A 27,473-nucleotide genomic window follows, 5' to 3' on the forward strand; every position below is an offset into this window, starting at 1 on the left:
GAGTGTGAGAGAGAGAGAGCGAAAGAGAGAGAGCGAACAAGAAAGAAGGTGAAAGAGGAGGAGTGTCAGAGAGGGAAAGAAAAGAGGGAAGAAAAAGACTCATTGCTCATTAAGCGGTAAGCCAAGTTCTGCTCAAAACTAGCTCTACAAAGACTTTCCTTTACTGACACACACACACACACCCACACACACACATACACACTTTTTCAGAAATCCAAAGCAGAAGTGGACAGAGACACCAATTTTCAGTCGCTGTGGTTGGCTATGGCTCAGGGCTCTGACAGCAACGACGCAAGCTACAAGTCCCCATCACCTGGAAGCAGACCGGTAAGTGTGTCATTTTTGTAACATTTTTTTGTTTACCTTTTCAGATAATCTCCAAATAGTTTTACTGAAAGAGTACACATATAAATCAAACATCTGTCACTTAGATCGCTCTCTGAGTTTCATGCACACTTTGTGGCCATCGAGGCTCCTGTCTTTGGTAGCTCTTTTTTTCACAGCTTGTCAGGGTGTTTCACTTGCACACATGGGCAGGAGGCATGACTCGCATCAAGTGTAGGCTTTTTTGAATTGCGCAATTCATCACTTGCCCAAGCTGTGGGAATCCTTGTTTTTTCTTTCTTCTTCTTCTTCTCCTTTTTTTTTTTTGCAATTCTCGAAACTGTAAATGATCTAAAAGCTGCCAGGAAAAAGCATTTATGTGACTATCATCCTTCTACCTTCACGTGTGCAAGCCTTTGGTCATGGCAATTCATATGGGAGTGTCTGGTGGCTTTCAGGCTACGTTACCAGACAAACAAAGAGAGAGTTGTTATCTCTTTGATGTACAACTGAATCAGCATTTAGAGATGGATTAGTTATTGTGATACCAAGAGCGTTGGGGACTTGAAACAGGGTGTGCGTTACACCTAACCGAAGACTCAGCCACTCCCTGACCCTACCCTTCACATTGGGTTCTATGCAAACCCAATCTCCTGTCAAACTGCCGTTAGCATACATAACACTCCAATTTGCAGCCACCAGTTAATAGATAGAAACTTTTGGGTGGTATTGTCCTTGTATGCTTTGCATCGACTGAAAGGTGGTTGTGTTTTTGCCAGAGCTCCTCGGATGACGTGAAGAAAGTGATGAGGAGAGAAAAGAACCGGATTGCTGCACAGAAGAGCCGGATGAGGCAAACTCAGAAAGCTGACAGCCTTCACCTGGTGAGGAAGCTAAAAACTTTGTTACAAACATCACACCCAGCAGTAGCAACATGAGCTTTAAGTCCTGCAGATTATCTTATTTTTCAAAACATGTTCTAACAGACAAAGATTTTACTACAGGATATGTTGATCAATGCGCAAAACAAGTCGCTTTACCTTAATTCACAACATTCCCATTACGAGAGAACTTTATGTCTCTGGGAATAGGTTTGTACTATATTTACAAAATGCTATCTGACCATGTGGTGATGTGTCATGGCTTCTGTTGGACTGCACACTTGGGCGCTTCTCTATGTGTTTCCAGAAGATTAAGGAATAAATTAACACGTGTGGGCAATCAAAAATCCAGCGCCAAAGACTGCAGCCCTGCTGAGCTCAATGGCAGGGGTGTGTGTTCAGCCAGCTAATTTTATGTGATATTTTTCATCTGTCATGGATCTCCAGGTTCAGGTCTGCATAACATCAAAAGTAGCTAAATTTGATTTCCTTCTGTTTAACCTTTTTTCATTTTTTAAAAAAAGGACAATTTGTACCTTAACACCGTGCTCTGCTGCTGCCACTCTGTTTTCAGAACATCAACTTCTGTGAACTTTATCTGATAATTTGAAGAAATTTTGACTTTCATAAAAGCCACATCGTAGGCCGTAGTAGATTCTGTGAAACAGATCTGAACGCATGACACCACTTCCAGTGAAACATGCTGCATTTTATCAATCTCTTTAAAACCTTGTCACATTCACAAAGAACACCAGGGGACCACAGAACATGCTCTGTGGTTTTGCTTTCATCGTCTCGCTAGATAAACAGGAAGGTGAATTTTTCCCTTGCTGTGACACAGTCTCTTATTTCCTGTTTCTTCTGTAGTATTTTTTTCTTTGTAAATGAGTTTGAATGTTGTATGTCGTGGGCAGCAGGGGAGAAAAAAAGGGTTGTCACTTCTTGTAAAGCCCTGATAGCAGTGGGCTGTATTTGGCTAAGTGACGCAAGTACATGGGGTTTACCCAGAGCTTCTCTGACAGTAAGGACCTGAAGGTTTTGGTCATGGTGAGATGACCTTTATAGCACCTGAGTGGAAGATTTTTGCTCCACAATTCCCACACAAAAACGGTAAAGAAAAAAAACACAAAAAAAGAAAAAAAAATTTGGTTTCTGGTTGTGACGTACGATTAACTCTTTTTAAACTGTTTTGGAAAGTTAAGCTCCCTTTGAATGGCAACTTCTCACTCTGTGATACTGCTGCAAGACTTTGCAGGTGGTTTCTCTTGTTTTTCCAGACTTCTGCAGCACAGTTAGTACTCTATCTTACAGAATTGAAAAGGAGACTCCAAAGTTACCTAATTTCTTTTCTTAATTTCAGTGTAGAAGTAGATTTTATTGTCTTGTTTGGCTAAAAAAAAAAAAGCATGTTTTGCCATTGTTTGAATGAAATGAATAAAACTCTCATACATGACAAAATATTTACATTTTGTACATATCGCTTCCAAATGAAAACTGTGGTCACAGTATAAATGAATAAGATAAAATAAAATAAAAAAAATTAAAACTCTTGAAATTTGACCTAGTTAAAAGAGTTAGTTTGTTCTATCTTATATCACAGTTTGCTTATAAATGATGCAGACCATTTATAATGGCAGGAGTGTGTAGGGAAATATTAACGCTTGAAAAGTACAAAACTTTGACAACAACTGCATATATAAACAACATCTAGAGCTGGTAAATTGTTATATATGGGTTTCTTTATATAAGGTGACTTGCATTATATTGTAATTTTCTTATGTAGCTCAGATGTTTACTTGTCTATATCCTGTATATGCTTCATTTCATTCACAATAATTGTGTTATAACGTGTTTTAGAATCAGAAAATGAAGATTCTTGTTCATATTTAAGCTAAAGTATATCTGATGTCTAATGCTAGTTGAAAATGTCAGCTATTATTTGCATGATAGTCCACACACAAGGAACTGATAAGTTGTTCTGGGCTGAAATATTTCATGCATAGTGGTGGTTTTTAGCAGAATGCTAAAACACTATCCTGTTAACAAGATAATAAGTCAACAAACTCATGCTGAGCAAGATTACTTTAGTATGTCCTGTAACAGTTAAAGGCCTTCGGTTTATTCAGAAAAAAAAAAATGCTGTGTGATGAAGACATTCCCTAGGGGACTCCTCTGAGTATCGGGGGAGATTCAGTGACTAGCAGGAAGGAAATATCTTAAATTATTCAAATAATAACTTAAGCATTTGTGCAAGATTACTTTTTTGCATATATATTATGGAAATTTGGGTTGGATGTACAGATTCGGCAACCAAAATGTATCAAACAATGATAATTGGTTTTCTTGGAAGAGTTGTGTTGTTTATATAACTTTACATTTCGTGGTTAGGATGGTCCAGGAATTTTGTGAGGGAAGTTAGAGATTTTCCAGCTTTATCAAATGAGTACTTTACCATTCCTGAAAAACCCTACACTGAAATGAAAGATGTTCAGAAAAGGAGAAATGAAATTGTGACCTAAATTTTAAGAAGTATTGCATCATAAGGTGTTATTTTTTTCTAAAGGTCACACAAAGAAATTCCTCATAGTGGTATTTTAGGTTAAAAAAAATGCAATATGTTGTGATACAATAAATTGCTTTTAAGACACTGTTCTAGATTTCAATAGTACTATTTTTTATGCACGTTCCTCTTAAAAAAACCTCCCTTTTTGCATTTTTAGAAAACTGTTAAAACGGAAGCAATAGGAGGAAGAAAACACTTTAATAAAACATATACATTTAGTAACACTTGTGTTTTTTTTTTTCAATTTTGATGTTAAAAGTCAGAGTGAAGTTGAAAAGAAAATGTAATCAAGACAGAAAATGTAAGACAGCAGTGTGGTTTTGAAACCATACCTTTTTAAAACCTTGATGTGGTAACCACCCAATGCTTGTTGTGCCCTCATAAATAAAATCACGGGACATTTAATTCTTGCTTTGGTCAAGACATTTGAAAAGACATTTAAGGACAAGATCATGTAAAGTAACCTAAGAAAAGACTGGTTTGGCTGTTCATTTATCTAGCTTGGCATGGCAGCATAGAACCACTTTCTCTTATTTTGAGCTCAGATCTAACATCCTGTCCCTGTGTGTTTCCAGGAAAGTGAAAACCTGGAGAAGGAGAATGCCGCCCTGAGGAAGGAGGTGAAGCAGCTCACAGAGGAGGCCAATTACCTGTCATCCGTGCTGAGCAGCCACGAGCCCCTGTGCACCGGGCTGACCCCGCAGACCCCGGACCTCCTCTACCCTTCCCATCAGAGCAGCTACCACCGCCAGCACATCGCCGTACCACACTACCAGCGCTGACCTGCCCGAGGGCCTGCGGCTAAAACAGATGACTGACCTCAACAGACACAGACTGACAGGAGACGTGTGTCTTTTTTTTATTGTTAAAACATAGTTAAGGCAAGACAGGCTAACTTGTCCATCAAACAACGAGCCCAAACTGTAACCGTTAGAATTCAAGACCTATTTATTTTGCTTCTTCATGCCTCTTTGCTTTCTGATTGTGAATCCATATGTGAATTTAAATGGCTTGGTAAATAGGTTTATCAAATAGTCCATGTTTACAAAGAGAGAAGAAAAAATATTGTGCTCACATTTGTAAATGCTTATTTTTAGTATTTCAGAGAGCACCTGTTGTCATCTCATGTCTTGTATTCTTCGTGTTTGTAATATGTTTTTGTGTGCGTGCGTGAGTGTGTGTGTGTGTGGATATAAATGCTCAGGAGCCTTGACAATGTTGATTGTGGACAAAAAGAATGTAGATGTAAAAAAAGAAGGCTGGAAATGAAGGAATGGTTAGTGAGAAGACCCAGTGGATGTATTTATTAAATTTTATGCTTTTTCTTTTTCTGAAACATCATCTGTAAACCTTCTGGGTTCATGTTATTCTTTTGTTTGCTAGAACAGCTGGGTATGTAAAGTCTGCACAAGTGCTGATAACAGGGACACGTGACAGACGTTTTATTTCTCTGCTCAAACGCCTCTAGGTGGCACTGTTTAACAGTGTGTGAGATTGAATTACAGTAGCTTATATTTATAAAGCATAAAATAAATCATTTGTGGATTGCTCTGTGTGTGTGGATAAGGGTTCATTATGGCCCTTGAGCTCCACTGTCACCTTTTCCTTGTGCTCCACTCCTGGTGGCCTAAAACAAACGACCTGTTATCTGCAGTGTATTAAAGCAGGAAGTAAATGTAATAATAAACTGGCTTTAATTAGCTTCATTTTTATTACTGACTCTTTTGTAATAAAGTAGATAGGATATGTCGCTCGCTCACGGAGATACCAAAGCGTATATCTTTACATGCTTTGCAGTTTGAACTGAACTGTTCAAACGGCCTCAATGAAGTTCTTTTTTGTATTATTAAACTCCGCCCTGTTGGCCGACTTTAACCGACTTCTTTTAAGATTTCAAAGCGGCGAGTTGGAGTCCGGGTGGCGGGTCAGAGCAGGCGTCCAAACACGTGTTACATTGACCTCAAAATCTATATCTAGTCATGAAATATTCCGCTGATCTTTTATGTTTCGCTTATTTATAGTTTGAGGGGAACAGTGTGACTACTGATCCTGTTTTCGAAGAGGAAATGCGCTGTAAACTTTGAGCGACACTGTACTCATATGTTATACATTTGCAACAAACAGAAACGTTTTGACTTGAACTCGTTGCTTTTGTTTTTTTTTTACATATATATTTTTGCTGAAAATAATCATTTGTAACGCATTTTGATCGTTTTATTTAGCTTTAGTTATTATTATATTGACGAGACACTACTGGAAAGCACTGCATGATCCTCTGTGTACTCTATGACTGATTCCACTGAGAAGACATGAACATGAGCGAGAAACACGCGCAGGAAGACACTAAACTAAATTCGGAGGACTTGGCGAACCATGCGAAGCACGAGGCGGGCGACGCGTCCAACCTCCACGGCGACCAGAGCCCAGAGGACGGCCACGGGGAGCCGCAGGCGACCCGTCTGTACAAACGCCGCTGGATTATCGTGTTACTGTTCAGCTCCTATTCGCTGTGCAATTCGTATCAATGGATCCAGTACGGAATCATCGGAAACATCTTCATGAAGTTCTACAAGGTGGAAGCGTTCACCATAGACTGGATGTCGATGATCTACATGCTGACGTACATCCCGTTGATCTTCCCGGTGACCTGGCTGCTGGACAAAAAGGGGCTCCGGGTGATCGCGCTGGTGGGCACTGCGCTCAACTGTGTCGGGACGTGGATCAAAGTGGTCAGCGTCCGGCCCGATCTGTTCGCCGTCACCTTCCTGGGGCAGTTCTGCTGCTCCTTGGCGCAGGTCTTCATCCTGGGGATGCCGTCGAAAATCGCCTCGGTGTGGTTCGGTTCGGAGGAGGTGTCCACCGCCTGCTCCATCGGAGTCTTCGGGAATCAGGTGATTCAGATCTGTGCTGAATAAATAGGTCAAATTAATTATTCACCCATTTTCTGATTTGGTGGATTGCTTCAGAGATTTTCTGCCAGGTCCTTGCTTCACTTTTATGGAGCACCGGGACTGCCATAATCAAAAAATAAAGAATATAAATAACACATAAACAATTATTATGGCAACACATTAACTAAAATAATAAATAAATAAATAAATACATAAAAACACAAAAAGCACAGATCTACAAAATCTTGTAGTATACACCTCCAGTCTCTAAGCTATAAAAAAAAATATATATATATATATATATATATATATATATATATATATATATATATATATATATATATATATATATATATATATATATATATATATATATATATATATATATATATATAGGCACAGCCAAGATATTTGAGAACCTCAAGCTCCCAGGCCTCTGGTAGAGGACCCGAGCTAAGAGGAAGAAAAAAATCACCACCCGTGGTGGGTGAGAAGGGAATTATTTATATATATATAAAATAAAATAAATAAATAAAAAAATAAAAAAATATATATTTCAGATACCTCAAAACTAGTTCTGAAATGGCATCACTGGCATAGATATTTCATTTTTAGTTCAATAATTGCATTCTTATTGCTGTAATTATGGAATAATTCTTTGCCAGATTATATGGATTGTAAAAGTATGTGTAGAACTGAATGACATATAAAACTAAAAAAAAAAATATTAAAGAGAAAAATGCATTTGTAAGTATTAAAACAACATAAATAAATTAGTGATACATGATGCATAGATAAATCAAATTTAGAAAAAAAGAAGGGGATATTATTTACAAAGAAATTGAAAGAAGGAAAGAAATAAAGCAAATAACAAAGAAAACAAATAAATTAAAAAAAGGAAGAACTAACGAACAAAGAAACAAGATCTAATATAGTGACTGTTTTTACTTTTTTGGTCAATTTTTATAGGATAATAATAATCTCTTCGAGCTTTTTTGTAGTTATTTCTTTATTCTTGATTTTGGCTTTTCTGGCCTTCCATATAGGTTAACACATTTTAAACATTTAAAATTGTCATCAATTAGTATTTCTCTTTTCTCATAGTCATATCCCCTGATACATACATAAATAAAAAATTATCCCATTGCATGACATAAGTCGCTCCTCTTCCATTGGTTTATTTTCTTGCTGGTGGTTTAATTTGGAGAACTTGTCAAAACACACTTCAGAATATTACAAGCTTTACCCAAAAACTAGGGTAAGACTCATCTTACAGGTATGATGCAATCATCAACTACAATACAGCTGGCAAACTGGAAAATATGTATCTACACAATTTTTCAAAAATATTTTTGAAAAATGTTTCACTTTTTGCACATACTGCATGCTAGAAACTTTTATTGTATCATTTCAGTTACTCTAGTCAATGTCTGGTGGAGATACATTTTTAACACACTCAGCACTAGAAATAACAGTAACAGTTATCTGTTGATACATCTCTTGAGTCAAGATCTTGACATTAAGAGGGCATCATGTAGTGCTGGGGATGTCACAACTGAGAGCAGTAGCTCAAGTTCAAATAGAGATTCAATAAATAGGAACAAAAGATTTTAGCCATCAAAAGCCTGAAAAATGTTTTAAAAAACGATACACGCACAAACACAGTGACCAGTACCAGGGTGAATGATTTCATTTTCAGGAACTTAGAAAGTATGGTGTAAGTTTTTCCTTAGAAACATCACATAGACTGTTGCTTGCAGTTTGTGGTGAGAAGTAGCAAAGACTTGTAAATATTAACATTTGTAGCTAGTTTCTGCCATCTGCAAGCATTATTTTTCACAAGGGTTGTTTTGACTTTTATGTTTAAGAGTTATTTTCACTTTTATTAATGGAAGTCTGAGTTGGAAATGGTTTCCGAAGAATTAGACTCTCTCATTTAAAAGCATCACCTGACATGATGGATGGTAATGAATAAGTGGACGTTGTAGTATGATCACATGCAGAGTAACGAGAAAGAACGGACCAAGGGACACACCATTATTCATTCCAGCTCCGCTCGCATCTTTCTGCAGTGTCCAGACTGGAAAGCAAGCGGTTGGGAAGCACAATCTGGAATCCTAAGACAGCTCACTTTGGCTGATCCAGGCAGAGGCCCGCTTCAGGACGGCTGAAATGCCTCAAAACAATACCTTGAAAGGAAACCGTGCAAATTCTGAACTCACCGTTGAAGAATGGCTGCAGTCCAAGGCTGCAAAGGGTCCCTCTCCGGGCCTTACTTCTCTGCAGTGGAGCTTGGAGTCCCATGGCAGAACACTCTCCCCTGGCTCCAGATTGGGAGTTGGGACTTCAGGTGATCAAGCTGAGCTGTTCCAAATAGCCAAAACCAAGCTTTACCATCGTCGCTGGGTCATGCTTTTTCTCTTCAGTGCAGTCTCAGCTAACAATGCCCTCATGTGGCTCCAGTATGGCATCATTAGTAACATTTTTATGCGCTTCTACAACGTCGATGCCCTGGCCATCGACTGGTTATCTATGATTTACCTGCTCACATACGTGCCCCTTGTTCTGCCCGTCCTCTGGCTCCTGGACAATAGGGGAATCCGGGATGTTGTCCTTGTCGGGTCAGCCTTTAACTGCATCGGTACCTGGATAAAAGTTAGCAGTGCCAGTCCGGATATGTTCCTGGTGACCTTCTTTGGACAGTTTGTGTGCTCAGTTGCCACAGTGTTTGTTCTTGGTATTCCTTCTTACCTTGCCTCAGTGTGGTTCGGAGAGAACGAAGTTTCAACGGCTTGCTCCATCGGGGTTCTGGGAAACCAGGTGTGTCTGAAGAAGTCAACTGGTCAACAATAATCTTTCCACTTATTTTCGCAAGTTTAAGTTTGGTTTAATTTGTGCATTTTAGCGAGAATAAAATCTTTGATTTCGATGATGATTTCAAGAAGAGGAAACTAATTGAAGTCTAACAAATAATTTGCTTACACTCACACTTTTAAACAAGTTTTGGGTGAAAAAATTTTAAATGTACAGTTGTCTGAAAGAATTAGGACATTTGCATAAACATTTAATTTATTCAAACATGTTCATACCTATTATATTATTGTTTTCAGAAAGATAATTTTAGTTAATTTATTGTGAACACCAAAAAAGAGAACTTTTTCCTCATTAAACAAACTATAAGAACTAAAATATGGTAAAGTTTAGGACACCCTGGTGTAATTTTACCAACTTTAGCTGAAAAAACCCCTTACTCTTGTATTCTCACCTTCAACTTTGAGATCTTTGAGTAATTTCTGGCAAGTTCCACCACTGCATCTCAGTGAGATTAAGATCTGGACTTTAGTTCTGAACAGAAGAGTTCAGGTCTTCAGCTTGAGTCCTTTTTTTTTCTTTTTATACACCTCACATTTTACTGTAGCATGGCTGGCTCTGATACATATCAGACCTGTCCAGATTCTGCTTCAAAGCAACCATAACACTTCTACTTCCATGACTTAGAGTTGGCATAAGTTTGTTTTTCTTAAGCCAAACATGTCCTCTGTTCTGGTGATAGCAAAAACTATTTTGCCCAAAAAAAAATTGTTTCAGAAGTCCTGGTTTTTGTCTTCATGTTCTCTGGTGTTTGTGTTTTTCTTAGAGTTCAAAGGCTTTTCCCTTGCAAATCTCCTATGAAAATTTAACTTGTGCTGTCTCTTACTGATTGGACAGGATGTCGTACTCACAAATGATTATGGCATTGTCTTCACTTTCACTTCAATATTCTGGAGCACACCAAGCTAAATGTCTGTCTGAGGTTTAGAAAGTTCAAAATGTCCTTAAAAATGCAGAGTAATGACATTCTAATTGTGTGCTCCTCACATGAAACATCTCTGTTCAAACTGGACCATTTTAAGTTATAATCCTTTTTTGTGGGTGTCCAAATCTGATTTTTTTTTTACCAGAAATTTAGCCTTTTTAAATTACACTTTACAGAAAGTTTTGCAGGTTTTGGCTTCAGTTTTGATTGAATTAATATCTTTGAAATCCCCTCTATTGTTACAGTTGATGTAACAATAAGGTAATATATTTGTTGGCCGTTATTGAAATACCCCTGAGAGTTTACATATTGATTAATTCAGTATTTGGTACTGAATTATCTGTGTACCACAAGGACTTTTATTTTGTTTGAACTATCAAACAATAAATTAAAATTTCCATTTTCAATTCAATTTAGTTTAATTAAATCGCTCCAGTTCAAGGCATTGAACTATCACGTCATTTCAATTCAATTACACATACATTCCAAGTGATCCTAGTTTATTTTGGTACTGTTTATATTACAATATGCTGGCACTTGTTTTAATTTTTTATTTTGTGTTCCTGTTTTTCTTTAACACACAGATGGGCTGTGCCATCGGGTTCCTCTTACCTCCAATCCTGGTGCCTAACGTGGAAGACATGGACGAGCTGGCAAAGCACATCAAAACTATGTTCTACATAACAGCAGGAGTGGCTACTTTTCTTTTTATCCTCGTTATCTTTGGTGAGATAAATCTGACACATAAAAGTAAAGTTATGTGCTATGTCACTACTTTCTTATCTGGCTATAAAACAATTAAGAGTTGATTTTATTTTAGATTTTTTTTTCTTTTTTAATTTAATTTAGAATGAGTAGAAAAGATGTGTGAAGCCTTATAACGTCCTCAGAGTTGTATTTCTCAACCAGGCGACAAGATAATTAAAGATATTTTTTGATTCTGAATTTAGGCAAATACTAACTTGAAGAAATGGGATTTTACTGTACAGTGAAACGGCAGCTTTCTATGAATAAAGAAGTAAATCATCAGTGACAGGCTCAAGCTCATTGTAGAAAAGACTTAGCATCATTCTCCCTTAAGTATTTTTTTTCTTTCCAGAGCTCAGACATTTAGAGGCATATTGTGTGAGTCTGTTTTTGACCGGGCAAATGAGGAGTCCTTATTCAGCAGATCTTTGCAGGGATGGTTTTAAATTCCATGCTCTGACTGAGAGCACAATTCAGTAAAAAGGAAAAACCGATGACAGATGTGTACGCACTGGGAGATTCATATGAAAGAGCATTAGTCCACTCAGGAGAAATGTCCTGGCTGAAAGGCTTTCCTGAACAGAAGTCAACAGTATTATTTTGTCGCAGCAGGGTTTTGTTACTGATGTATTAGAAACAAATAAACCAAAAGCCACAGGAAAATTCAGTACATTGTGGTAAAGGGAAGTGGCGCGACATGGGAGGATGCACAGGATACGTGATGTTTGGACAAACGGTAACGTATAGTGAGCTTTGAATTTCTGTGAACCGCAAAGTTTTTTTTCCCGATTTAACATTTTCATCCAGCTGTAAGGCCTTTTTATAAACTGCTCATCTATTTCACACACCTGCATCTAAATGCTCTTCTATGGATTGTAAATTATTCACAATGCAAAGAAACAGGAAAACAGTTTGCACAGCAAAGAAAAACAGTTTTCAGGAGGGTGACTGTCTTCTGTTAGCGGGAAAAGAGTGGGCACACTGGTAATCACTCTAGCATTCCTTTAAACAAAAGGATGTTTGTGAAAGCATTTCCATCTAGTACCATGAACAACATTCAGAAGAACCACTGTGTCAGTATGAGTTTGACACAGTGGTTATTGTGTGATTGTCTCCTGTTGTGATTAACTGCAAACTTCAGCTAATTTCTTCAACATGTGACCAGCTGAATGCCGTGTCATGTGCATTTTTCAGTTTGACAACTTTGAATGTGGGGTAAAATTATACACCATAATTGACAATAACTATATGAGCATATTTTTTCTCTCCAAACTCATTTTACTGCATCATGCCTATCGGTTGAAAGGTTTTCAAATGAAAATCTGGTAAAACTAAAAAACTAATTTTTGTGTGTAATTTTCTTTGTCTGACTATTTATTGCCTAATTTGTTTAAGATTCTTTGTCTTTCTTTTCTTGGGTCAATATAACTGAAGTCACTGTGCAATTTGAAATCAGGTCACATTTTCATGGCTTAACATTTCAGTGACAGAAATTTTGCATACCAGTGCACTAAGCTTGAGAAACATTGCTTAGTTTAGCATCAAGGCCGGGGAAAAGTGTGTGTGTGTGTGTGTGTGTGTGTGTGTGTGTTGAGGCATTTCACAATATGGGAATTGTCTTAAACTGACACATTGCACTTTTGCTTAATGTTCCTTTTATATAGTTTTACTATTAATTCAGTGCGTTAAAAGTAAGAAAATTGCAATATCTAATTAAAAAAAAAAATTTACATCTCCTTCAAATTTTATTTTTATTTAATTTTTTTAAGTTATTTAGCTTGATATGTTGCTTTTTTTTGCTAAGCTAAATCAAGAAAGAACAACAGATCAAGATAGGTAACATTAAATAATGTATACATTGCAAAAAAAAATCATAGAAAGATATAAAAAATTTTAATATTTACTTATCAACTTCAATAGAAAATACATCCAGTAGAATGTTCAATCATTTTCAGTGAATGCTAATCTAGAACTGTAGGCAGAGGAAAGGTTTTAGCCGCTCAATTCCCACGGCCAGCTAAGCAAGGTCAGTGTCATCAACTAAATAGCTTGCTCTCTGGTTACCTAGCAACAACCTGTTAAGTAACTTCTGCAGCAGCAGTTTCAGGGGTCAACTAAGTTCACTGTAGTCTGGAGAGATGCAGTTTTTTTTTTTGTTTGTGTTTACTAAAAGTAAAAAAAAACTGCTTAATAAAAATTCATCTGTCAGTGCCACCGTCGTCATTTTCTTTCAACCTAACACTACAAGCATATGAAAAGTCTACGGTCGTCTCAACCCGCATGACTGCTTAAAAATGAACTTCAGCTGGAAGTAAAAGGAAAAAATGAATCTAATTGCTCAAGAGAAAACTCTGGATAAAAGACGAAAGGTCATTTGACCAGTTTGACAGGTTTTCAAATATTTAAAACAATCAATAATTATCACTTTTAACTGACATGAATTGCTCTATTGTGATACAGTTTTCATCCACATTGTTCAGCCCTAATCAAAAGTGCTTATTTTTTATTACGGTACACAGGATGTACTTTAGAATAGTTGAGTTTTTATTTTTTTACTTGAAAATGAAGACAAAGCTCAAACTAAAATATACTTTGACTTTTCACTGTTAGCACTACGAACATATTCTGTAGAATTTCCTTCATTTATTTCAAGCATGGCAATTTTTTAGCAACATATGGATCTCTTCATGTTTTCCGTGAGACAATTTTATTCCACTTAGTTTCATCATATGACACATACACACATAACATATCCAGGCTTCCATGCAAAATGCCATGTGTGAGGGCCGACCTGCTGCGAAGGCCATCTGTAGCCCCGCAACAGTCCTGTGAGTCAGCAGGGCGGACAAAGTCCCGCGAATGAGAAATTTGCATAAACTGTGTGGAGAGAAGTGAAAGAACAAGTTTGGCTCCTGCACTAGTTTGCAAAAAGACATTGACCACACATGCATGTAAAAACTAACAATTTAGTTTACACAAAGTTCCTATTTTAAATTTAGATTTTTAAATTTCCAGCAAACACATTTGCTTGTAAAAACGAAAAGAAAACAAATACAAAACAAGTTTGGTGCATTTCAACTCTATTTTTAACTATCTTTCTTAATTAGCATCGTAGCAATTACTATAAACTGGTTACAGGAAACGCTGTCAAAGAAACACAGACACAGTATTAGGTGTATCAGTATTAGTGTAAGTATTAGGTGTTTTTCCACACCTAATACTGGCAGTCAGTAAGAGGATTATGCACAATGCAAAAGTGTTCTGAGAGTTATTTATGAAAAACAATGGACCATTTATGAGACACAAATGACTTTGGATGGACCAATATAAAAAAATGATCAGATGAAATTTGGATTTATGTTATGGCCGATACAATATTGATATTTTGTATAATAATTACATTTGTTGACCTAAACATCGAATACTATAAAAAATGTGATCAGATTTAGTTTTAATGCCTCACAATCATCAGTTTCACATATCCAAACAAATACTACACGGTTGAAACACAACAACATGACAACAAGTTGGACATAGATAGATATTAACAAATTCAAAATTCGACTTATGGGTTCAATACTTATATGTTACAAGATGACTGCAGATATGATACGCATCCCTACAAATGACCATTGTGTCATAGACCGTTTCCCCAGTTTCTACTTGATATTGTGACTCGTTTCTTTAGATGTTTTTATATTGTTTCACAAGAAAGCAGTGTCTTGAGGTGATGCCTTAAAATTTATCCATGTGTGCTGCCATCTCACCTTGTTTTCTTCATAATATATGTCAGTTTTCCAGGAGCGCCCGAAGCTTCCTCCGACTCTGGCGCAGGCCTCAGCTCGCACAATGCCACCAGAGGACTACTCCTATGTAGCGTCCATCCTCAGGCTGCTTCGAAACAAACCCTTTGTGCTCCTCATCATCAGTTATGGTTAGTGAAAATGTTTTATTCTAGTATTATAGCTAGTGCTTGTGACCATTTCTGCAATAAAGTGCATTAAAAACATTTAAAATTGGTTATTGATTTTAAAATTAAAAAATTTGGGCTCACAAAAAAATATATATATATATATCTTGTAGTATTATACCGCTCAGTATCCACAAAATATCAAACTGTGCTTATTCTCTTCCTTGATTAGCAATGATTACAGTAAGAAAAGAAAAAGAAAAAAAAACTTCCAGGAAGGCCTGAAGACTTTCTGTTTATTGACCGACGAAGTACATCTTATCACTCAATCATGGATATATCCATACATGCAATTATCACCATTATTGGAAAACCCATTGAGATCATAGGGAACACATGTTGGCGTGGTGGAAGGTTTGCTCATTTGCTAATGTTTAACTACTAGTTGGTCTCAGTGTGACTGAAAGATCACACCACAAGTTCATATTTTAATTCTTGGAGGTCCAAGGAGAAATCAGTTATAAACTGAGCGAATAATTACAAAAATCACTTTTCAAATAAATATTTTACAACAAAATGAAGATAATCTTCTTCATAAAAAATATTTGACTCTTCACAAATCATGTATTGTCTTAGACTTTTCTTAAAATGTGATAGTTCTCTGGATACATTCACTTCTGTCTAAAATAGTTAAAAGAAAGTTATTTGTTTTTGTTTGGCTTTCCTTGTTTTAATTCAAATGACAAGTGCTGGACAAGAGTTTCTTGTCTCTTCCTTCAAGTGAACCTTTGGGTCACAGGTCACTGGACTCAGCCTTCACCTGTCTATGTCACTTCACTGAGCTCATGTTGTTTTTCATTTGAGTCCAACTGGATTCAAGATATAAAATTTATTGTAATATAAAATTGTTATAATTTTGTTGTTGTGTAATTGTTCATCAGGAAACACAGTGAAAAGTTTTATATAGAGGGCCAGAATTGGCCAAAATCAAAACATTAAATAGTTCCATAAATACAAGAAGAAAAATGGAAATGCACACATTGAATTGTAAAAAAATGTTTACTGGTAATGTCAAAGTCAGTGGTCTGCAGCTGAGCTAGATTAGCCAATTATCTCATAATGGACTGCGCTACAGGAAATATGAAATAACGGAACTATTAGTAAATTAGAGATATGATTATTTGTGGAAAATCAATTAGTCTTCCCTTAATCCATATGTGGGGGATTAAACCAGCACAGGACCAGCGAGGTAAAATTTATCACATTTATTGAATATAAAAATAAATTCTTGGGAATATCTGACAGCAAAATGCTCGAAGTGATCAGAGGTGTTCCCCCCAACGAACACCTCTTATAAAGCGACTTCCCCACCCAAATCACACAATGACTTTTCCCCTTGAATCTGCTCAGCTCTTCCCTCTTCAGCTGTAGGTGCAAGGTTTGTTTTCCTGAGCTGACGCACAATAAAGCCACTACTTGGAAAAACTGATTTTCTACTGGGATTCACAGAGTCCCTGTCCTCACACTGTTCTTCAACAAATAACAAGTGTTTTCAAGTGTTTTTTATACACTTGAAAAACAGGTATAAAAGGTTAAATGTCAAAGTAAAAACCTGAACCTGATTACAAATAATCATTTCATTCACATTTATTATAACATTACATATGTATCGTGTATGTATTACATTCACTAGAATAAATGTTATTGATTGGATTGTGGTACTTTTGGCAATAGATAGTTGTCAAGTTCAGTGTCTGATTGTCCAAAGTACAGCTTTTGATAAGTGGGTTGATGAAGAACTTGATGTAATGGTCTCTCCTGACAGGCCTGAACGTGGGTTGCTATTATGCTGTAGGAACTCTGCTGAACCGCATGATCATCGAACGTTACCCTGTGAGTTAAAAATTAATTTGCAAGTATCTCTAAATTAATTTATTATTTGAAGAGTTTATTATTATTTGAAGAAATGCACTGATCAATCAGCCCAGACAGGGTAATTTTACCTTGACTGGCTGTTTAGTTGTCAACGCTGACTAATCTGTTTTTTGTTTTTTTTTTAAACTCCCACAGTTTTTCGGTTTACGTTTCAACAGTTGTTTCATATGTAATAAATGAACTAACTTTTTTTTCACTTTTCCATTTAAAAGATAAAAAGGCAAAATTTCTTGGTGTTAGAAAGGTATTTTTTCATAAAAGGGATTTAGTTTGAAAGTCACAATATTGAGTCACAGATGTCATTGTGTATTTATGACTCATTGAACAATATCTCATGCTCTGCTTTTTTTTAAGCCAATTATCTTATTTACCTTTGTATATGTGGTCGTACTATGGACCTTCCTTGCATCTGGAATAAATATCGATCAATTGGTCGATTGATTATTGAGTTTGCTTTTGTTTGGCATTTTGTGAAATGAGGGTATTGCCTGCTCCATGTTTTCCTTAGTAAAGATTTTAACTGATTAAATCTTTGGCCAGATACAATAAAAAACAGAAAATGTTCCTTTACTACATTCCTAAACAAGACCCACCTTTAAACAGTTTGTTAGTTTTATAGATTTGTGGGGAAAACCCCCCAACAAAAACAAGGAAATATTTTATCCAAATGTCACCTATTTAAAACAAATCCACCAGAAAGTTTTGAAAACTCACAGTGAAAAATGTGAAATTTTGAAATGGAACTACTGTAGAACTTTTGTACAACCTTAGCATTAAACATAATGTAGCTAAGTGCTACATTAGCAGCAGCTGATAATCAAAACTATGATTTACACTATTTCATGTTTTTTTTTTTTCGTCGCATAAAATCCCAATAAAATGTCTTGAAGTTTTGAATACCTTGCAAGGCACTGCTAATCTTAATTATTTTTTATTAATAACACAATGTATATTAATTGCTTTGTTAAGAACTTGAGCTCACTTCCTCTTGCTGTGACAGGGTGAAGAAGTGAATGCTGGGAGGATTGGGCTCACAATTGTCGTTGCAGGGATGGTCGGCTCCCTTATCTGTGGAGTCTGGCTTGACAGAACAAAGACATATAAGTAAGTCAACATGAGCGCAGCAGATCCTGAGAAAGGAGGATGTTTGGTTTATGAAATTAAAGAGACATGGATAAAGGGAGATATAATTAGAAGTCACATATAGCCAACTTTCTATAAAGTTATTACATTTTCATCTAAAGTCAGAGTCCCATCTTTAAAGCTTTATACAAAGCATCTGCAGATGTTGTCTCTTCCTTCCTGTCTTCTTCTGTAGTGTTTTATTTGTTGGCTGTTTAGTCTGCATGGCTGTTTAACCAGGTGCAGACTGCTGTTACAACTGCGACCTCTCTGATCTTCCTCATGAGCTTTCCGGCTGTGCGAATAGTGATGCTCATTATTCTCAGCTGTTCTCCTTAAAAAACTTTTGCCCTACAAATGGGGAAATACAGAATTTTTTTTTCCCCTTAATTAAAAATACCCCGCTAATGCACAGTGGCATCTGGCTTTTTAGTACAGTGGAAAATGTGGAACTGGTTTTCTGTTTCTCCAGTAATTTGACTCTAAGACGTTTGTTAGCTTTATCCTCTGACAAAAAAGGCACCAATTTATAATGTGGCTGGAACAGTGAATACGGCTCACCTTTGGTGTACAGAAAACAAAGTCTCACTGAAAGGCTCTGAAACCTACATCTAAAACCTGTTGGTCCAGAGAAAAGCTGACGTTGATGTTAGCAGTCGGTGAGACAGCCGGCAGCTCCTCGTCGGTCCTGCTGTGTGGGTTGACTTCAACCAACATAAAACAATAAATCATCTCAAAGCTTTGCACTTTCCAGTTATTGTGGTGCAACACATTCTGTGTGGCTATTTGAGTGCCATGGTGGAGGAGAAGAGTGTTCACTCAGCATTGAGTCCATATAGGTCTAATTAGACCATAATAAAAAAAGGTTTTTCTAGAAAAAAGAAAAAAAGAAATTTTCACAAAATACTTTTACGTTTTTTTGTTCTATAAAATGTTGTTAGATTTTTGAAAAGATGTGAAGCAAAAAAATCTCTCATATATGTTTATTTTTACAGACAAACTACTCTCGCTGTGTACATCATGACTCTGGTTGGTATGATCATATACACCGCAACACTTGACCAGGGACTCCTCTGGGTGGTGTTCATCACTGCTGGATGTCTTGGGTATTATTATTTATGATATTCTGGTGTATGGGTTGTGAAGAGAATTTCAGATTATGGAACAAAATATGACAAAATTTTCTGATCTATATTGAACTATTGAATTTCTTTGCTCATATTTTGGTACAAAATATAAATAAATCTAAATTAAGAAATTTTGACAAAATATATTGAACAAACTCCTACTACTTTCTGTATTAGTTGCTACAAAATGTTGTCCTGTTAATACCACCCCTTTGTACTTTTTGCACACAAAATGTTCCAGATAAATTGTTCCTGTCTAACAGAAACTCATATGATTCTACCTAAAAAAAATGGAGTAAATGTGAATTAAAACAAATTGTTCTTAATATTTTGTAACAACAAACAAAATTAGATATGATTTAAAAAAACAACAAAAAAATAACTCGTCATCATGTTTGCTGTTATCTTATTTCTCTCTCTCAAAACATATTGGCTGACATCAAAAATAGGAAAGTGTACTATCTGAAAGACTTGTGCTTGACGTCACTTCTATGGAAGGAAATAAATTTCCTACAGTTGCTTAGTAATAGTATCCGATGCCAAAACTTTGCTGTTAGGTCTAAAATCCCTACTGCCATAAAGCAATAGAAAGATTAGAGTACATTTAGGAGGTACAAAGTTTTCTTCCACATGTGAAGTGTCATGAAAAACTCTCCAGCAGTTCAGTAGACATAATACTGAGACTGAATAAAACAAATATTGTCAGTTCAATGATCAGATTGCAGCTGTTTTTTTGAGCATGATGTAACACATTACGTAATTTTTTTTTGCATGTGTCTGGCTCCAGGTTCTTTATGACAGGCTACCTGCCTCTCGGTTTCGAGTTTGCAGCTGAGATGACGTACCCGGAGTCAGAGGGAACGTCTTCAGGATTGCTGAACTGTTCAGCACAGGTGAAGCTGTGACTCATGCAAGCCTTTTTATGACACAGTAGTAAGAAAATCTAAAGAGAGGAATACATCTTAGGATAAAGGTTTACAGAAACCCATTTTTTTAAAGTTATCCCAATAGATCTATAATGTTGTTTTGTTTTTATTTCTAACTGAACACGTTGTGCACACATAGGTGTTTGGCATCATATTCACAATCTGCCAAGGGAAAATCATTGACAAGTTTGGGACGTTGGCAGGAAACATCTTCCTCTGTGTATTTCTGCTGATTGGCTCAATAATGACAGGTATGGCTTTTGTGAATATATAAATGTGCGAAGCAGTTTCAAGGTATTATTTTGAAGTCATTCATACTGAGGTGTGCACTGCCAATGTTTTCATTTCTCTAACTCTGTTATTGTTTTACTAAAGCCTCTGTGGAATGTGGTAAATTCCAAGAATGTTACTCTTTGCTTCTGTGTATCTTGAAGCTGTAAAAGGTCATATTTCAGGAAACAAATCACTTTTTTAACTGCATAATGTCAGTTCGGTATTATTGTAAAACATTATGTAAAAAGACGTCAAGGACACAAGAGGACTAAATCTTTTAAAGGCACCATACAATTATTTCACAAAAACAAAATCTTGCTTTTCTACATATCTGCAAAGTCAAACTAAATAAAAAGCATAAAGAATATGTGAACATGTAATGACAAAAAGCTAACACTTCATCTAAAGGTTACTATTAAAAAAATTTACTGTAATTCTTAAAAGCATTTATACAGCTTGATTTTTGCCACATATTGTTACATTGCAACCTAAGAAAAATGTTGGCATTTATTAGAAGTCTTTATGATAGATGAACACATTAGTCCATGCATAGTAGTGAAAAGTAGATTTATTTATTTTTTTCTTAGCGAAAACCTTCCAAACCCCAACTTAAGAGTTAAGGCTGTCATAGCTGCAAAGGACAGGGTGATGTTAAAGTCTAACTCATGCTCTCATACACACAACGGCAGACGAGCGAGTGCCTTCGACAAAACCATTTCGCTGTATATTTATATTTTAGGTGTGCAACATTTTAACATTTTATTTATGTTAAAATAAAATGTTTCTTGTCGCTGTTTGTGTGGTTACTGTGACGTTGCTTTATTCTTTGGACACCACCAGGGGGCGACACGCCACAAGCTCCACACGTTTTACTTTCAACAATGAGAAAATTTGAAAGGGATTAAAAAAAAGTACACAAAAACCTGTTGACAAGTGTGAAAATACAGGAACCACCCAAACAAAATGTAGCTTTGAAAGAATCACATGGGGAAACAATCTGAATTGCATGCAGATGATGTAAGGTGCACAACAGGTTTTTCAGCTCTGTGCAACAATACACACACCAGCAGAGTTTTTTCAGTAATTAAAGGTTACTGACCTTCCTCAGTCAATACAGAACCACTAAAGAGTTTCCTTCAAAGTCTCGTGAGAGCTTTATGAGCAATGTGTTACTTTTAACAATACACATTAGGCACTGAGACGATAAACCTCGCGCTCGCTAGATAAACAAGAATCCGTGATGAGACTTTATGCTGTCAAAGGTCAGGAGACTGACTCATTTGTTTTCTCAGAGTTCAGACTATCAATAACTTGTTTTGGTCATAATGGTTTTAAAGAAAAAGGAACTGCTTTTCAGAAAACAAAAAACTTACGTTTGATTTATTTTGCTTTCAAACAAAATGAGTCAATTACTCTCTTCTTGTGAAATAAACAAAGCTGTAAAATCTTTTATATCCATTGAGGATTTGATATGGCTTCAGTGTCTAGGTTTTTGCCATTTCTCTCTTTCTGCAAAGTCTTTGAAAATATTCAGCTTATGGCGCACCAGTTAAGTGTCATTGTCTGTGGAGGTATGGCTGCCTATTCTTTCTCTCGCTGCCATCATTTATGCTTGTATACTTCATAACATTTTGCTTTTATTATTTATTTATTTTTTTTACAATATAATTTTATGGCATCTCATGATCTTGTGCTGCATCTTTCTGTGTTGTAGGTTTGATCAAGTCTGATCTGCGGAGACAAAATGCAAACCGGCTGGCCAAAGAAGAGGTAAGTGGTGAAGGAAGGTAAGGGGATGGTGCTTGTGTAGAGATAGTCAAGGAAAATTGATAATAAAAACATAAAGTGAAAATGACAACGTAATGAACTAGATCACAATAAAAACACAATAAAAGATTATTTATCATACATACTGAATATGTCTTCATTTACAATAAGATTAGTAAATGCAGAGTCAAAGCTATTTTTGAATAATTGTTACTATTGTGACTTTCTTTTTGTGTGTTTGCTTGTAAGGCACAGAGTCACATTTATACCACATGCTTCTCTAGAAATAACCCACCATGTTCCAGTGTTGTCTATTTTTTATGCCATATGTATTTTTGCATACAGGTGTATTCAGACATAAATGCAAGATCAGAAATAAAATGACAAGAAGATATGCGATGCACAGGTCTCAGCTAACATACACTGCCCAGCCAAAAATAAAGAGAAAAAATAGAAACAATATCAGATTTTTGTTCGACCATCTCTATGTTTGATGACAGAACCCATGGTGCTGCTTTCAGCATGAAGTGAAATATTAGTACATTAATTCCCATCATCCAACGTCTTTTTTTAAAACTTCAATTTCAAAAACCAAAAAAAAGCTGCCTGATACACAAAGTTGCAATTTCACCCCAAAAATCCTCAAATTCACAACGACTTTGTCATTTCCATATGTTAATGTATGCATCACGTTTTACACATTCAATGACTAAATTCAGTGCATATGCAAGATTTCAAAATTGCGTATACAGCAACTTAAACACAAAATGTACTGTTCACTCTCTCAAAGCGAGTTGCTCGCATCATATATGAGGAAAAAGAAGGATGAGGAGGAGGGGGAAGAAAAGGTATGAACAGCGAGTCACAGGGTTTATGACCCACATTGTCAGAGTTCTCCACATTCTGTTAGAACTCCTTTTTCATCCTCTTTGTGCTGTTGGCAAGTTGCTGAAAATAATAACACTAACAATCATTTAAAAAAAAAATCACATTTTTATTTATAGTTGCCTTCAAGACCCACATGCACATTGAACAGGATAGAAGCAGTCAAAACAGCATGGAATACAATAGACAACACAGCAGGGAAAGACCTTGTGTTTGATCCTTCACTGCATGGCTGTAACTCATGGTGGGGGTGCAGGAACTTCCCATAGTTAAAGGGAAATTACTTAAACTCTGAGAAGACATTCTGGTGGGGATGTGAAACCCTTGATGATGCCATTCTGGTTGTATAGTCAGGAAAGCTACAGGAGCAACCTACGTTGTTTGGCGAGTACGTATAGCAGACTAGCGTCATGAAGCCCTGAGACTAAAATTAGTTTTTCAAACTCCCTCTTGTCTAGCAACACTTAAAAGGTCTTGAAGGCCTAAATACATTTTCTTTATCTTCATCTGGTGTCACAGTGGGCTTAATAAATGAAAAGCTGCTCACTATATTGAACGGAATCAAATGAAGGGGAAAACTTAATAATCAAGACTCTTCTAAAATGAGCATCTCAACTGTGTGCTTTATTAAATGTCTATTTGGCTGGGCAGTGCATGTTTGCCTACAGCTGCAATCAATCCAGATATACTGCTCTTGTGATTCACGCTGTTTTCGAACTGTTTAGTCATCGTGTGTTTCTAATTCTGGATGGGCCTCCGAGCTCTGTGGTGAAGTTGATGCTGAGTGCTGACAGTAAAATCTTGGGTTTCATGTGTGCACATTCCTCACTTCGAATCTAGATGAGCCTGAGTCACCTTAAGCTATACTTTTGGCTTTTGCAAACTTGCACCTTTGCACTTTCTGCAGGACAACGAGGCACTGACTTTGGATTTGTTTTTTTTCTTTAATTCATTAGCTTGATCAGAGAAGATTCAGTGGCTTTTATGAATAACGGCGCAATACATGATTAATTAAACCTCCGTCAGTTTCTCCTGAACTTCATCCCAGACTGGAGCCTCATGCATCTGTAATTGCTGAATGAGAAATGATTGGCAGCTGTTGTTTTAGGCGGAGAGGCGGATGGTGGAACAAGACTATGGAGCGACAACCCAAATCTCATCCCAGCCACAAACTCCTTCCTCTCAAGCCTGATCAAACAAAAATTTTCTGTGCACACAAAAAAAATCTTCTCAAATTTTAGCTCAACACACAGCATTAGAAAGGTAGGAGCACAGAACAATCACACACTATTGTTGATTATCTTGCGACCTGCTGTACACTATTTCATTGCGCACCTTTGAATCTCTCCACACTCCTTTCGTCCTAACAGAGAATGAATCTTTTTTCCGGATATAAGTAAATTAATGTTTGTTCTTTTTCTCTTTACCGTTAATGAATTAGCATTAAAAGATTCTCATTTGTTGGTGGTAAGAACCAAATGTACTCAGTGTGAAGCATTATTATTATTAGGCATGTTTTTGTGTAAATATGTTACTATGTTTGGCTAAACATGCAAGTCAAATGGCTAATTTTGGTGTACATATAGACATTTATATTAAATTACCAATTTTTTTTATTTTACAGAAACCTCCTGATTCCACCACGGGAAACTTGGACTTACCTACCATCATCAAAGAAGTCCGGCTGTAGAGGAATTAATTTAATCTGTGACGATTTTGATATGAAGTACTGATAATCATGAAACCATCAGATCTTTTTCTCTTCTGAATAGACTGTGACAAATCTGTGAAACAATGCTGCCTTGACAGTTTGATCTGTCAGTATTTTATTTTTATGTTTATTAATATTATCTGACCAAAATAGAGCAACAAAGTTTGATATTTTGTTCCTCCACTTTAGATTTGATTTCATTACACAGTAGTTTTGAGATTTAGGTGTATGATTATGTCCAGAGTTGCTGGAAAAAAAACAAAATTGTAATAGTGTTTTTTTTTTAATTTGTTTTGTTGTTGTTTTTTATTATTATTATTTTTGTGCAAACCTCATGAGGTGAAGGGCAGTGTTATTACTACTAGAGTTTATTTGTCAAAACCCAACTAATGAAGACAGAGAAATATCTAAACACTTTATGAAAACAGTCACAATGTGTGCTGCTAAAATAGAATCCAATATTAGAGAATGGTTTAAAGGGGCAGTATTATGTAAAATTGACTTTCTTCAGCTTTACACCATGTTAAAATGTTATTCCCTCATCAAACACATACCTAAAGTGTTGCCCTGATTCTTTCATGCATGTTCGAGAAATCCTTCAGTCTCCCATGGCACCTTTGAGATTTAACTTTACCTTGGTGCTGCAGTTTCAAAGCTTCTGAGCTTCTGCCTTACAGAACAGCCCTCCCCAGCAACTGCCCCACTCAGCTCCTTCAGGCTAGTCAGCAGTAATTAGTAAACACCTGGTGGATCTGCTGAGCTTGTTATATGAGCTACTTCTCAGTGCAATGCTGGCAAAACCGCTGTTAAAGGGTTAATAGAAGAGTGATGTTGTGATTACTTCCTGAAGGTTCAACTTCAGAAAGACAGTTTTTAGAGCAAGAGGCACAATTTCAAGTCTTTGGATATTGAAGTCAAATTTCTTTTAAGTAATATTTGTTTTATGCAGCATTTTCATAACAACTGAAGGCAAGATAGTTAGTTTATTGTGCCATAAAATTTTACTATGTGCCTACAAAACAGATAATATTGCCCCTTTTACCAGAGAAAATATCCATGTGATTGTATCAGTGAACAAAGTGTTCATTTCAGTTTTCAAAGGGCTGAGTCTGTTTCCAGTCACACTGACTGTTCAAAGCACTTTACACCAGAGCCAGATCCAACCAATCATGCTCGCATTTGTACAAGACAGATTGGTAGGCAATTTGGGAGTATGGGTCTTGCTCAGTGGCACATTGACAAATGGCAGAAATCAAACCCACAACTGTCGGATTGCAAGACAATTAATTTGCTGCTGAGCTGCAGTTGCCCTTGAGCCACAATCACCTATGAAGCCCTTTTTACCTTCTGTGAAGACAAGTCTTCACTCTCCTTGCAGACATGTACAGTGGCTCTTCTTCTCCTTTGGTGCCCCTGGAGAAGAGGTGAAGAGGACCCTCACATCAGTTGTTATTAGGGACATTTGGCGACCCTGAGATTTGTGCTCTTAGTTTCAGTAGCCTACTTTCTTCCATCATGTGTGTCATAGTTCCAGCTATTCCACTTTTTTTATTCTCCTGTTATTTCTCTTTAGGTTGGTAGTTATTTTCTTTCAACCACTCTAATGACTAAAGACAAATTTCTCTCATGTCAGTTGGGTGTTTTTTGTCTTTCACATTTTTGAAGAGCGTTTCTAAATCTAGCCTCTATGTTACATCATATTTAAGACACATTGTGCAAAAAGGAAAAGATGGGTTTCTAATTAAACACTAAATAGTGGCTGCACAGTGGTGTAGTTGGTAAAGCTGCTGCCTTACAGCAAGAAGGGCCTGGGTTTGATTCCCAGCCTGGGGTGTTTCTGCACGGAGTTTGCATGTGTGGGCTCCTGCTTCCTACCTCAGTCCAAAAATGTGACATGTTAGGTCAATTGGTCTCTCTAAATTCTCTGTATGTGTGCAGGATTTTTTGTCCTGTGTCTCTGTGTTGCCCAGCGACAGACTGGCGACCTGTCCAGGGTGAACCCTGCCTCTCACCCGGAACGTTAGCTGGAGATGTGTATTTTCTTGAAAACTGTGTTTTATTTTATTTTATTTTATTTTATTTTATTTTATTTTTTGCCATTTTATTGTTTTCAGCTGACACTGGGGTTGATTGAAACAAACAAATGCTGTAACACAACCTCTAGAGGGCGCCCTTCGTCCATTTCTCTTTTTGACATTCCACAGTGGAATAGCCTGATTTTTGTTATTGTCAAAAATGATGGCTAACCATTGTTCTTCGGTTTTCAACAGTTGTTTCTGTTTCAATTAGACAGGCAATTAAGACATTAAAATAAACAAGAAAAGCAGCTCTATAAAACAAACAAACAAAAAACAAAACATTTAGCCAACTTTAACTTTTAATTATTGCACTTTTTTTTTCCTTTTTTTCACTACATAAATCCAGGAGGAGTCTTTAATTTTGACTGACTAACCTAGAGCCTCATAATGTTGATGAGTAGGCACTTCTGACACAGTTCATGTCAGTAGAAGGACATCCATGATTAACAGAGGGACATAAAAATGTTTTGTAATTTAATCTGTACAAATATTCTTGTTTACTTTTTTAAAACGTAAAATAAAATTATTTTGTAAAGG

The 27,473-nt window shown here is 36.5% G+C and overlaps 3 protein-coding genes across 5 annotated transcripts; all 3 read left to right on the forward strand.

Annotated features, from left to right (window-relative positions):
• batf (basic leucine zipper transcription factor, ATF-like) lies at positions 1-5,474 on the forward strand. The gene is made up of 4 exons (XM_044106063.1): positions 1-116; positions 211-327; positions 1,104-1,208; positions 4,344-5,474. The coding sequence occupies exons 2-4, from the start codon at positions 265-267 to the stop codon at positions 4,548-4,550; spliced, it is 375 nt and encodes a 124-aa protein (XP_043961998.1). The 5' UTR covers positions 1-116; positions 211-264; the 3' UTR covers positions 4,551-5,474.
• LOC122825020 (feline leukemia virus subgroup C receptor-related protein 2-like) lies at positions 3,956-27,473 on the forward strand. Of its 3 annotated transcripts, XR_006369572.1 has the most exons (11): positions 3,956-6,659; positions 11,040-11,181; positions 14,996-15,136; positions 16,938-17,005; positions 18,048-18,151; positions 19,165-19,275; positions 20,084-20,189; positions 20,362-20,473; positions 22,210-22,265; positions 24,256-24,410; positions 24,772-27,473. XR_006369572.1 is itself a non-coding variant. In XM_044106060.1 (10 exons), exons 1-10 carry the CDS (start codon positions 6,078-6,080, stop codon positions 24,337-24,339), a joined length of 1,506 nt encoding a protein of 501 aa, XP_043961995.1. In that variant the 5' UTR covers positions 3,956-6,077; the 3' UTR covers positions 24,340-27,473. The 3 variants fall into 3 exon arrangements, 2 of the variants coding, with proteins under 2 accessions (XP_043961995.1, XP_043961996.1); XM_044106060.1 differs by having other exon boundaries at positions 24,256-27,473; XM_044106061.1 differs by lacking the exon at positions 24,256-24,410.
• On the forward strand, positions 7,125-11,009 carry LOC122825021 (feline leukemia virus subgroup C receptor-related protein 2-like). Its single transcript, XM_044106062.1, has one exon. The coding sequence runs from the start codon at positions 8,832-8,834 to the stop codon at positions 9,510-9,512; it is 681 nt and encodes a 226-aa protein (XP_043961997.1). The 5' UTR covers positions 7,125-8,831; the 3' UTR covers positions 9,513-11,009.

Source organism: Gambusia affinis, linkage group LG22 (genome assembly GCF_019740435.1).
Source record: "Gambusia affinis linkage group LG22, SWU_Gaff_1.0, whole genome shotgun sequence".
NCBI classification, from domain to species: Eukaryota; Metazoa; Chordata; class Actinopteri; order Cyprinodontiformes; family Poeciliidae; genus Gambusia; species Gambusia affinis.

What these genes read in the sequence shown, in the direction of transcription:
- batf (XM_044106063.1), top strand. Translation starts at nt 265, where the DNA reads ATGGCTCAGGGCTCTGACAGCAACGACGCAAGCTACAAGTCCCCATCA. An exon ending in CATCACCTGGAAGCAGACCG is followed by an intron (nt 328 to 1,103) that starts GTAAGTGTGTCA and finishes TGTTTTTGCCAG; the next exon opens with AGCTCCTCGGATGACGTGAA. An exon ending in AAGCTGACAGCCTTCACCTG is followed by an intron (nt 1,209 to 4,343) that starts GTGAGGAAGCTA and finishes GTGTGTTTCCAG; the next exon opens with GAAAGTGAAAACCTGGAGAA.
- LOC122825020 (XM_044106060.1), top strand. Translation starts at nt 6,078, where the DNA reads ATGAACATGAGCGAGAAACACGCGCAGGAAGACACTAAACTAAATTCG. An exon ending in TCGGAGTCTTCGGGAATCAG is followed by an intron (nt 6,660 to 11,039) that starts GTGATTCAGATC and finishes TTTAACACACAG; the next exon opens with ATGGGCTGTGCCATCGGGTT. An exon ending in ATCACTGCTGGATGTCTTGG is followed by an intron (nt 19,276 to 20,083) that starts GTATTATTATTT and finishes GTCTGGCTCCAG; the next exon opens with GTTCTTTATGACAGGCTACC.
- LOC122825021 (XM_044106062.1), top strand. Translation starts at nt 8,832, where the DNA reads ATGCCTCAAAACAATACCTTGAAAGGAAACCGTGCAAATTCTGAACTC.